We start from the raw sequence: 11,576 nt of genomic DNA on the forward strand, positions 1-11,576 counted from the left end.
ATTTACTTGAAATACTGTAGAATTCCATTCATTCCTATGGAGGACTGCTCCTACTGACGAGTGCCAATATGGCCGACCGGTGGCTTCAGAGCCTTTCATTGGCCAATATATAGTGTCAGTCATCCAGGGTTTATATACCTCTTTAATTATAATCCTGAACCTAGAGCAAACTAGAAGGCGGTGATGTTATCTTGCTTGAAGAATGTTAAATTACAAAAATGCAATAATTAAACACGTTTATTAACAATCGTTTAGAATGCAGTTCAAATTCAAACAAATCTTGAAAACAAATAACATAGGAAAACCGAACAATTCACGTTACAGAAAGTAGATCTGAGCTATTCTAACACAAACATAACAATATATGTAGGTAGGTGCTGAACATTTGTTCATATAAACCAATACAGATTAACGTCTGAGACCTAATCTGCAATCTCATTTATTGTTCTAGGATGAGTTTCACAAAGAGCCTCTCGTGGATTAGGTAAACCCGTGCCGTTCTTCTTGAGTGCAATATAAAGAAAAATCCAGATTCTCCACACTCCTCCGGAAGTGTGCACTTGTACACTTCCCGTCAAATTGGGCCTAAAACTGTCATCTTGTCAACTTCCTCCAGAGATGGGACATCTTTTTAGCTAGAGGCTGTGTCTTTACCTGAATGTTCCTGTGAGACAACACAAATCATACAGCTCAGTAATCATCCAGGTAAACATGTAATGTACACAGCAAATAAATGCACAGAAATGTTGGTTGAATAATGTAAAGAATTGATATCCGCGACCTATCCCCTCCACGATCCTCCTTTTTCAAACCTACACACCTGTGACTTACATTATTTGGTAATAGGGACTATAAAAGAGCAGTCGGCCAACCATTGCTTCTTTACCATAAGTATAGAAACAAAGAAAACTCAAGTGAGATAATTGTGATGAGATTCAACAGGATTCTGGTGCTTTACCATAACCTTCAGATAGTGACAGAGGCTGCTGCAGTGTTGGTTCTTTGCTTCGTCCTCATTGACATAGATGACTTGACACAGGTCGCAGAAGTAGCCCATGACAGGTTTAATGAATTCTCTTCCTGTAACAAACGCATTAGAAAACATAGTACTGTACTTCATAAAGACAATGCCTCTTACTAGTTCATGTTTTCAAAGCAAACAAATTAAAATAGTTGTTTCAGCGATGAAGTCTAAAAAGGTAATTTTGTTAATTTTCTTGAAAGGAGACATGGCAGTAGCCTGGGTGCCAGTCTTATTGTGCTCTCTTGCCTACTCCTTATAGAATTGTCATGGAGTTGACAAGAGCACAAACAGATCTGGGACCAGGTTATAGAAAGAGACAGCAGATCTGGGACCAGGCTATAGAAAGAGACAACAGATCGGGGACCAGGCTATAGAAGAAGACAACAGATCTGAGACCAAGCTACCGTGAGTGCAGTGAGGCTATAAATCACATCCAAACACTTACCCACTGGGTTGTTGGCCTGGAACGATGACTCCATACCAGTCTTCATGGAATCTGGTCCCGTTTCCACATTATCCTCCATCTTGGTTTCTGCATTATCCTCGTTGCTACAGGCCTGCTTCTCTTTCTCAGCAGCAGGGACAGGGGCATCCTTTTGGTCTTCACTGTTGGAGGATTTGTCAATATTCCCTTCAGACGCTCCTATGTCCTCCTTGTCACAGTGTTGGGCTGGCTTGGAGCGTACTTGTCGTGATGTCTTCTCTTTTGTCTCCTCGTCCTTCTCCATTGTCTCCTCGTCCTTCTCCATTGTCTCCTCGTCCTTCTCCATTGTCTCCTCGTCCTTCTCCATTGTCTCCTCGTCCTTCTCCATTGTCTCCTCGTCCTTCTCCATTGTCTCCTCGTCCTTCTCTTTTGTCTCCTCGTCCTTCTCTTTTGTCTTGTCGTTCTTCTCTTTTGTCTTGTCGTCCTTCTCTTTTGTCTTGTCGTCCTTCTCTTTTGTCTTGTCGTCCTTAGCCACTGACTTTGAGTGACTGCTGGTCCGTCCACTCCTTATCCTGCTACTGCTTCTAGTACTCAAGTGATCTTTCTTCCAATCACTTTTAGAATCAGATTCAGGTTCCCACCTGACAAAATAAGATAATTCCTTTTTAGTCCAGAATTATATAAGTTTAGAAACGTTTACCTTCAGATAGATAGGCATAAATCACTGCACATAGAAAATATCCCTGTCTGATCATGTTTTATCAGAAGAGACAGAGAAACATCAATTATCAGTGACTCCCACACGGGAATGGGACTGAGTGTGTTATACGTCTGTTTAGCAGAGCAGCACCAACCCTGTTGTTAGTCTTTTGTATTTCTGAGACCGCAGGATGATCAACTTCTGGCCGTATAATTTACAGCCATTATAACGCAGCTCTCTTAAAGCCTTTGTCGCATCAGAAGACCTCTCCATCTCAATGAAGCCCTGAGAGAGATGAGAGAGAGGAGAGAGACCATGGTTACTGGAAACAACAAAATGTGATCAGCCTTGTAGTACATCATTAGGATCGACTCCATTTTAGATTTCCTTCTGTTGGGAAAATACCTCTTCACCGTTGCGAAGGATCAAATAGCGGTGCACTCTCCCAAAGCCTTTAACAATCTTCAGGAAGTCACTATCCGTATAGAAGCTTCTGGGAAGGTTTTTGACGTAGATCACTCTACCAGGTGTCTGATCACGTCCTGAGGGCTGAAATGAAAATATTTTACAGGTGTGGTTGTAACAAACCTTATTGACAATAGTTAACTAAAGCTGCAATGAACCCACTCAACCCAGATCGTATATATGGTGTTAGACTGACATATTGCTTAAAACCAATCTTCCCCAGTTGAATGAACAATTCTAAACAGATGACCAGTACTGACTCACAGAACACATCAGAAACAATAATTTAAAAATATATACAGATTTGCTCACCTTGCTCTTGGATCTGCTCTTGATCTCATCTGTTGACTGGTTATCTGCAATGTAAGATAGACATACAATCAATGACCTTTATAACAATGTTACTCTTTCTTTAAAAGTGCTGAAGTTTGAATGGAATCTGTGGTCGGGTTGCTAGGGGTTGAGTAATAAGTCACCTTGGTTATCACCTGAGGAATCCTCCTCCAGCTCATCCAATGTAATAAGATTCTCAAGGTCCTCTGGGAAATCAGGCTGAGGGGAACAAACATCAAAACATGACACCTTGTATTTTACATATTGGAACTATGTTACTTGTCTTTTTTCAATTTGACTTATTAAATAGATGAACTACACGTTAAAAACCTGACAGAGCATGTATAGATGAACTACACGTTAAAGACCTGACAGAGCATGTATAGATGAACTACACGTTAAAAACCTGACAGAGCATGTATAGATGAACTACACGTTAAAAACCTGACAGAGCATGTATAGATGAACTACACGTTAAAGACCTGACAGAGCATGTATAGATGAACTACACGTTAAAAACCTGCCAGAGCATGTATAGATGAACTACACGTTAAGGACCTGACAGAGCATGTATAGATGAACTACACGTTAAAGACCTGCCAGAGCATGTATAGATGAACTACACGTTAAAAACCTGCCAGAGCATGTATAGATGAACTACACGTTAAAGACCTGCCAGAGCATGTATAGATGAACTACACGTTAAAAACCTGCCAGAGCATGTATAGATGAACTACACGTTAAAGACCTGACAGAGCATGTATAGATGAACTACACGTTAAAGACCTGCCAGAGCATGTATAGATGAACTACACGTTAAAGACCTGCCAGAGCATGTATAGATGAACTACACGTTAAAGACCTGACAGAGCATGTATAGATGAACTACACGTTAAAGACCTGACAGAGCATGTATAGATGAACTACACGTTAAAGACCTGACAGAGCATGTATAGATGAACTACACGTTAAAGACCTGACAGAGCATGTATAGATGAACTACATGTTAAAGACCTGACAGAGCATGTATAGATGAACTACATGTTAAAGACCGACATGTACTTTACCTCATCATCAATGTATGAAGTATCTCCTTTCTGGTCTTCACCATCTATCTCTTTCCCCTGTTCTGACCCGGTAGCTGAGAGCTCTTTCCCCTGTTCTGACCCGGTAGCTGAGAGCTCTTTCCCCTGTTCTGACCCGGTAACTGAGAGCTCTTTCCCCTGTTCTGACCCGGTAACTGAGAGCTCTTTCCCCTGTTCTGACCCGGTAGCTGAGAGCTCTTTCCCCTGTTCTGACCCGGTGGCTGAGAGCTCTTTCCCCTGTTCTGACCCGGTAGCTGAGAGCTCTTTCCCCTGTTCTGACCCGGTAGCTGAGAGCTCTTTCCCCTGTTCTGACCCGGTAGCTGAGAGCTCTTTCCCCTGTTCTGACCCGGTAGCTGAGAGCTCTTTCCCCTGTTCTGACCCGGTAGCTGAGAGCTCTTTCCCCTGTTCTGACCCGGTAGCTGAGAGCTCTTTCCCCTGTTCTGACCCGGTAGCTGAGAGCTCTTTCCCCTGTTCTGACCCGGTAGCTGAGAGCTCTTTCCCCTGTTCTGACCCGGTAACTGAGAGCTCTTTCCCCTGTTCTGACCCAGTAACTGAGAGCTCTTTCCCCTGTTCTGGCCCGGTAGCTGATAGCTCTTCTGTAGGAGCATCATCTACAGTCCCAGAGGTTGCTTTCTGCCTGGGCTCACATAGTTCTTTAAACTCCTGGATCAAGTCCTCAGCACTCTCCTGCGGTTCCTCTTCCTCCTCTACCTCTCCCTCCCCTACCCCTCCCTCCTCTCCCATGTCAGAGTTCTCCTCCCCATCCTCCCCATACACGGCCATCCCCTCGATGTCACTGTCCATTTCACAGGCCTCCATGGCTCCATCCTCCTGGCTGTCCTGGGTCTCAGTTTCTTGCTTGCTCTGGTCAATCGTGTCGACAGCCTTTTTGGACTTCTCCATCACAGTGGAGGACTGGGATGTGGCCTTATTCTTGATGGGAGGTTGTGAGCGAGTGGATGTGGAAATGGGGGATACCTTCTCACTGGACACCTGCTCTTTAGTATGGGAGTGAGGGCTTCTGGAGGACCGACTGGAGCTCTGTTTGCTGGGGGACCTTGGCCTGCGAGGGCTTCTGGAGGACCGACTGGAGCTCTGTTTTCTGGGGGACCTTGGCCTGCGAGGGCTTCTGGAGGACCGACTGGAGCTCTGTTTGCTGGGGGACCTTGGCCTGCGAGGGCTTCTGGAGGACCGACTGGAGCTCTGTTTGCTGGGGGACCTTGGCCTGTGAGGGCTTCTGGAGGACCGACTGGAGCTCTGTTTTCTGGGGGACTTTGGCCTGCTTTTACCCCCACTGTTTGATTTCACTCGTTCTTTGTGACGGTCGCTATCCCTCTCTCTACTCCTCCTCCTTTTTGAGGAGGTTGGTGAATCTCTCCTGGGGCTGAGGGACCGCCTTCTGGGGCTTGGGGTTCTCTTCCTCTTAGATCTGTCTTCAGACTTCCTGCTCCTGTCTGGAGACTTTCTGTCTGAAGACTTCCTGTCTGAAGACTTCCTCTCAGACATGGTCCTGCATGATGTGATGGAAAAAAGGTTTACAGACAACACTTTTATTTCCATGTTTTCTGGCTTTTACAGAGTCTAAATGAACTATTTCTCCTTTAATACAGTGGTTATAACAGTGACAGTGTCTGACAATCTGAATTCAGAAGCCATAATTAATGAATGTTTACATGCAAAACAAAAGGTAATAGCACAACAGGGGACGCATCAACTTACCGAAGTGTATCATACTCTGATGAGAAGGCCACTTTAATATGTATCTCATCTATTTTCAGGTGTTTGGACGTATGGTGTCCAACAAGCTTCTGTGCATCCAGTGCATTCGTCATTTCCACAAATGCCTAAGAGGACAGAATACACGGTAAGCAAATTGTAGTATACTATAACAAAGACCCCCAAAAAATTCAAAGCAATATGCTGTTTAATACCTGCGTAGGTAAGAATAGAGAGTGCGCCACAGGTCCAAATCCTTCCGCTACGGCCAGTAACTCTCTTTTCCACGCGGCAGACTCTTTACCAGGAGGCACAGGGGAAAAACTCAACACCCGGGAACTCTATATGGACGTAAATGGATGTATTTAACTCATTGAATAATACTGTGTGCGTGTGTGGTTGTTTTAGGGAAAAATCTTCAATTACCCCTTCAACCAAATTTAACAAAGATTTAGTAAATGAATTAATCTTGTAAAAATGTACCTGTAGGAAATTAAATGTTGACGAGACAGAGAAGGTGACTTGTCCTCCTTTCACCGTCACTGGGTTACTGAGGTAGTATGTCACAATATCGGCGGCCTGGTCCGTTGACCCCAACTCCACAAACGCCTGAAGATGCAGCATTACAAGAACCATAAAAACATTATAACTAGAATGGATATCCCTATTGTAGTCAATGAGGCCATGATGGGTGGCGATTCTATTTCTATACTTACATGATGATGAATATAAGATTTTCTCAATTATTATTCAGTCAATACAAGACTTTTGACCCATTTCATAGGAATTGAAAACACATATATTAGGTATTTGAATAGATGGTAGAATGAATAGGCTACTAGTCTTCTTACCAAAGCATGGAACATGATGACTTTCACAACTTCACCAAACGGTTTAATCAGGTCCTTCAAACCATCTTCGTTGAGACACCCGGCGGTAAATTTGGCACAAACCACTTTGCCACTCCCCTAGAAAATTATGGCAAGTAAACAGACAATGTGAAAACTAAGAAAAAGGGGGAAACTAGATAGTAATAAACCAGAACAACAGGAAGAACAACAATACCTTTGTAACCTTTGTCTTAGTGTCTACGTTTTTTCTAGAGCCGCTACTTGACGGTTTACCTACAGGACAATATAAAAAGTAAGTTACTGACACGTTAATATGTTATATGAATAAATCAGACATATACCGTCAAAGCAAATGGTCCTGTGTGGCTGTTTGTAGAACATGGCGCTACCAACACCAGAGTTCTGGGGCGGCAAGTAGCCTAGAGGTTAGAGCGTTGGACTTGTAACCAAAAGGTTGCAAGATCGAATCCCCGAACTGACAAGGACAAAATCTGTCGTTCTGCCCCTGAACAAGGCAGTTAACCCACTGTTCCTAGGCCGTCATTGAAAATAAGAATTTGTTCTTAACTGACTTGCCTAGTTAAATAAAGGTAAAATAAAATAATATTTAAAATTCGAAATACCAAAATGTATGCTTGATAAAAGTGTCTGATAAAATGGACAGGAAGTAATACAGGAAGTATTCACACCCCTTGACTTATTCCACATTGTTGCGTTTCAGCCTGAATATAAAATGGATTAAATTTAGATTTTGTGTCACTGGCCTGCACACATAATGTAAAAGTGGAATTATGTTCTGAGAAATGTTAACAAATTAATGAAAAATGAAAAGCTGAAATGCCAATATGTATTCAACCACCTTGTTATGGCAAGCCTTAATAAGTTCAGGATTAAAAATGTCTTTAACAAGTTGCAAGGACTCATTCTGTGTTCAATACTAGTGTTTAATATTATTTTTGAATGACTACCTCATCTCTGTACCCCACACATACAATGATCTGTAAGGTCCCTCAGTCGAGCATTGAACTTCAAACACAGATTCAGCCACAAAGACCAGGGAGGTTTTCCAATGCCTCACAAAGAATGGCACGTATTGGTAGATGGGTAAAAATAAAATAAAGCAGACATTGAATATCACTTTGAGCATGGAGAAGTTATTAATTACACTTTGGATGGTGTGTCAATACACCCAGTCACTACAAAGATACAGGTGTCCTTCCTAACTCAGTTGCCGGAGAGGAAGGAAACCTCTCAGGGATTTCACCATGAGGTGAATGGTAACTTTAAAACAGTTACAGAGTTTAATGGCTGTGATTGGAGAAAATTGAGGATCAACAACTTTGTAGTTAAGCCACAATACTAAAGGGAAAAAGGGGGATACCTAGTCAGCTGTACAACTGAATGCCTTCAACTGAAATGTGTCTTCCGCATTTAACCCAACCCCTCTGAATCAGAGAGGTACGGAGGGGGGCTGCCTTAAATCAACATCCATGTCTTTGGCGCCCGGGGAACAGTGGGTTAACTGCCTTGCTCAGGGGCAGAACAACAGACTTTAACCTTGTCAGCTCAGGGATTCGATCCAGCAACCTTTCCGTTACTGTCCCAATGCTCTAACCACTAGGCTACCTACTAACCTAAATGACAGAGTGAAAAGAAGGAAGCTTGTACAGCATAAAAATATTCCAAACATGCATCCGGTTTACAATAAAGTAAAACTGCTAAAAAGGTGGCCAAAATGTTACTTTATGTCCTGAATACAAAGCATTATGTTTGGGGCATCACCAACACAACACCTCACTGAGTACCACTCTTAATATTTTCAAGCATGGTATTTCTGCATCATGTTATGGGTATGCTCGTCATCGACAAGTACTAGGGAGTTTTTTAGGATAAAATGAAACAGAATAGAGCAAAGTGCAGGCAAAATCCTAGAGGAAAACCTGGTTCAGTCTGTTTTCCAACCGACACTGGGAAACAAATTCACCTTTCAGCAAGACAATAACCTACAACTCAAGGCCAAATATACACTGGAGTTGCTTACCAAGATGACATTGAATGTTCCTGAGTGGCCTAGTTACAGTTGACTTAAATCAGTTTGAAAATCTATGGCAAAACTTAAATGGCTGTTTTGCAATGATCAACAACCAACTTGACAGAGAATGAAGAATTTAAAAAAGAATAAATGTGCAAATAGTGTACATTTCAGGTGTGCAAAGCTCCTCGAAATTTACCCAGAAAGACTCACAGCTGTAATCACTGCCAAAGGTGAGTCTAACATGCATTGTAATCACTGCCAAAGGTGAGTCTAACATGCAGTAACCGAAAGGTTGCTGGATCGAATCCCTGAGCTGACAAGGTTAGTCTGTCGTTCTCAGGAGTGTGAATACTTATGTAAATTTGATTTCTGTATTTCATTTTCATTACATTTGCAACAATTTCAAAAAACATGTTTTCACTTTGTCATTATGGGGTATTGTGTGTAGATGGGCGAGAGAGAACAAAGTATATTTAATCCATTTTGAATTCAGGCTGTAACAACAAAATGTAGAATAAGTCAAGGGGTATGAATACTTTCTGAAAGCACTGTATTATGTAGAGGCAAGCTAATGCAGTTAGTTTACCTAAGTAGTTAATAGACCTATGGGAAGGTTCACCAGTCTTCTCTTCAACCCTTGGTCTGTCTGTGTGGTCGTCACCACTAAAGGGATTAAAAGGCCTGTAGTTAGGATCTATGCTACATTAATACCAAGCACACACACACACAGAGACAGAGAGATATTCACTTACCTTCTGGCGGTCTGCATCCGGCAATCCCATTCAGGATACCTAAAAACGTAGGCACAGGAAGAAGAGATGGAATGATGAAAAAAAAACTGAACAATTTAGGAACTTAATCGATTTAAGCTAGGCCTATTACAATATCAATATTGACAGTAAGAGTTCGAAACGTCATCAAATGTATTGGCCACATACACATATTTAGCAGATATATAGCAAAATGCTTGTGTCATGCTGTTGAGTGGAGAACTGGAAAAACATATTGAGTATGTGATTACTCACATTTGAAGAAGTGTGAGCTGTCCGTCTGCATGTTGAGTTCCATTAAGGTGTGTGAACCAGAACTGCAACAACAACAAAAATGACCAAAAAAATAAGTACTCACTGATTGTTCATATTTAAGATAATGCATAGGCTGTATTCTAACATACGTAGCAGTAACTGTATATTATTAGTGGCACAAATAGGCTTAAGATTCATACACGTTGGACCCTTTCACACACACATGAACCTACCTGAGACCCAGATAATGCAGATTCAACAGAAATAAGAGGAGTAAGCTACTTACCTTTTCAGAGAGCACAGTAATATCGCAGAGAGAGCACGAATAAGGAAACGTTTGGGGGATTTCTCCGTGGAAGTCAAGAGCAGCCTTCTTGGTGGGAGTGTTGCCAGAGGTGGCCATCTTGATTGTGACAACTGGGACATCTTGGTCTGGGCGTGGTCTGTAGTTTGTAGCTGGTGGTGGTGGGTACCTGTAATCTACTGCTGGTTGGGATGAGTTGGGGGGTTTCCAGCTGTTGCTGCTTCCTCCTTGGGCCGTGCTGTAAGTGGACCTAGGAGTTTGGTAACTTCTGGGAGTTTCTTTACCATAGTGGTAGTCCACAACTCGGACAGGCACAGGTTCTAGGCGAGAGCGTGTGTACTGCATCGGGTTGCCATGACGATCTAGTTGCCAGGGCTCAGCCTGTTCTGTGGGAAGGAGTTGGGAAGGGGGAAGAGCGTGGTGGGGGTCCAATGGGTAGTCTAATGGCTGAGAACGACTCTGGTCACCCTGCTCCCACGCACGGCCTGGAGGAGGGGTAGCAGTGGGGGGGCGAGATGTGGCAGCAGGGGGGTAAGAGATCATAGCTGGATATGGTGGCTGCTGTGTCGCCCTCTTCTTTCTGATCTCCAGGAGCAGACGTGGTAGGTTCTCCACAGTGATGAGCTCCTCAGGCATCTCGGCTAGTAGAGACAAGTCTTTGGGCTCGAGCCCACAGCTGCTCAGGAGGGTCAGAATTTGGTCTGACCGACTTAGAGAGGAGTACGGGTCTGACTGGCGTAGTGAGAAGGAGTAAGGGGACTCGTTGGCAGCGGAGGCTCTGGATGAGGAGGATGGGTAGGATGGTATTGTGGAATGAGACGGTGGCTCCTGGGACGATCTGTAAACATTGTGACCGTGGTCTCCAGGGTGCAGGTGATCTGGAGAGTCGAAAGCGCTGGCTCTTAGATCTTTAGCTGGTGGTGGTCGTCTGTAGGAGTAGTTGTGAGACATGCTGGAACGTAAACGTATCAAATCTCTGTAGAGAAAGTTGCCAGTGAAGAGATGAAGGGTCAAAAAAGCAATCTAGGGGAATATGGATTCAATATCAGGAAACTTGGGGGCGGGGCCTATCTTGGCTGATTCCTTGTAGGTGACATGCTGGCGATAACCGGCAGGCCTTGCCCGAACCGTCATGATAGCTAACGTCATCTGGCAAATGCTGGCTGAACGAACGTTAGTTAGCCCTGACATGGAGCCAAACCATAGGCCTGAAAGGGTTGCTCATGCAAGTGATAAAAATGACATAGATAGCTAGATAGATATTGTAGACCATCGAAATGAATAGGATAAATTTACTAAAACGAAACTGACACTGGCTGAACTAGCAAAGCTAACGTTGACGTAAGCAAGCTAACTTCCTCTTATGTTAGCTCGATAACTAGCTATCATACAAACCAGCCATTTTTGAAAGCTGAAGATAATTAGTGAATACATATAAAGACTTGACATAAATATCGGTATGCAACTTTATTCATTAAGTAACTTACCGTAACCTGTAGCGAAGGAGCTAGCGCGCTTCACAGGCGTCTAAACCGGAACCGGAAGTGAAAGGTAAACTACAATAATTTTGTACAAAGTAAAAGTCGATTGCGGTTTGTTTACTATATGAAAACA

At 43.1% G+C, this 11,576-nt stretch overlaps 1 protein-coding gene across 3 annotated transcripts; it reads right to left on the reverse strand.

The window, feature by feature from the left end:
* Nucleotides 1–221: 221 nt before the first annotated feature.
* On the reverse strand, nt 222–11,530 carry LOC139574808 (uncharacterized). Of its 3 annotated transcripts, none has more exons than XM_071399713.1 (18): nt 11,450–11,530; nt 9,945–10,938; nt 9,659–9,720; nt 9,386–9,424; nt 9,220–9,296; nt 6,822–6,871; nt 6,599–6,715; nt 6,231–6,356; nt 5,963–6,088; nt 5,751–5,875; nt 4,014–5,541; nt 3,090–3,165; nt 2,926–2,969; nt 2,554–2,697; nt 2,303–2,433; nt 1,470–2,089; nt 959–1,080; nt 222–664 (listed from the first exon to the last, which is right to left on the reverse strand). In XM_071399713.1, exons 2-18 carry the CDS (start codon nt 10,911–10,913, stop codon nt 632–634), a joined length of 4,389 nt encoding a protein of 1,462 aa, XP_071255814.1. In that variant the 5' UTR covers nt 10,914–10,938; nt 11,450–11,530; the 3' UTR covers nt 222–631. The 3 variants fall into 3 exon arrangements, with proteins under 3 accessions (XP_071255814.1, XP_071255813.1, XP_071255815.1); XM_071399712.1 differs by having other exon boundaries at nt 6,813–6,871; XM_071399714.1 differs by lacking the exon at nt 9,945–10,938 and having other exon boundaries at nt 6,813–6,871; nt 11,450–11,495.
* Nucleotides 11,531–11,576: the final 46 nt, after the last annotated feature.

Source organism: Salvelinus alpinus, chromosome 4 (genome assembly GCF_045679555.1).
Source record: "Salvelinus alpinus chromosome 4, SLU_Salpinus.1, whole genome shotgun sequence".
NCBI lineage: Eukaryota > Metazoa > Chordata > Actinopteri > Salmoniformes > Salmonidae > Salvelinus > Salvelinus alpinus.

Bases quoted from the DNA above. Each gene is read 5' to 3' on its own strand.
- LOC139574808 (XM_071399712.1), bottom strand. From the start codon at position 10,913: ATGTCTCACAACTACTCCTACAGACGACCACCACCAGCTAAAGATCTA. The intron at 6,716-6,812 runs GTATTGTTGTTC...ATAATTTTCTAG, and splicing joins CTAAGACAAAGGTTACAAAG to GGGAGTGGCAAAGTGGTTTG. The intron at 2,698-2,925 runs GTGAGCAAATCT...TTTTCATTTCAG, and splicing joins AGAGCAGATCCAAGAGCAAG to CCCTCAGGACGTGATCAGAC.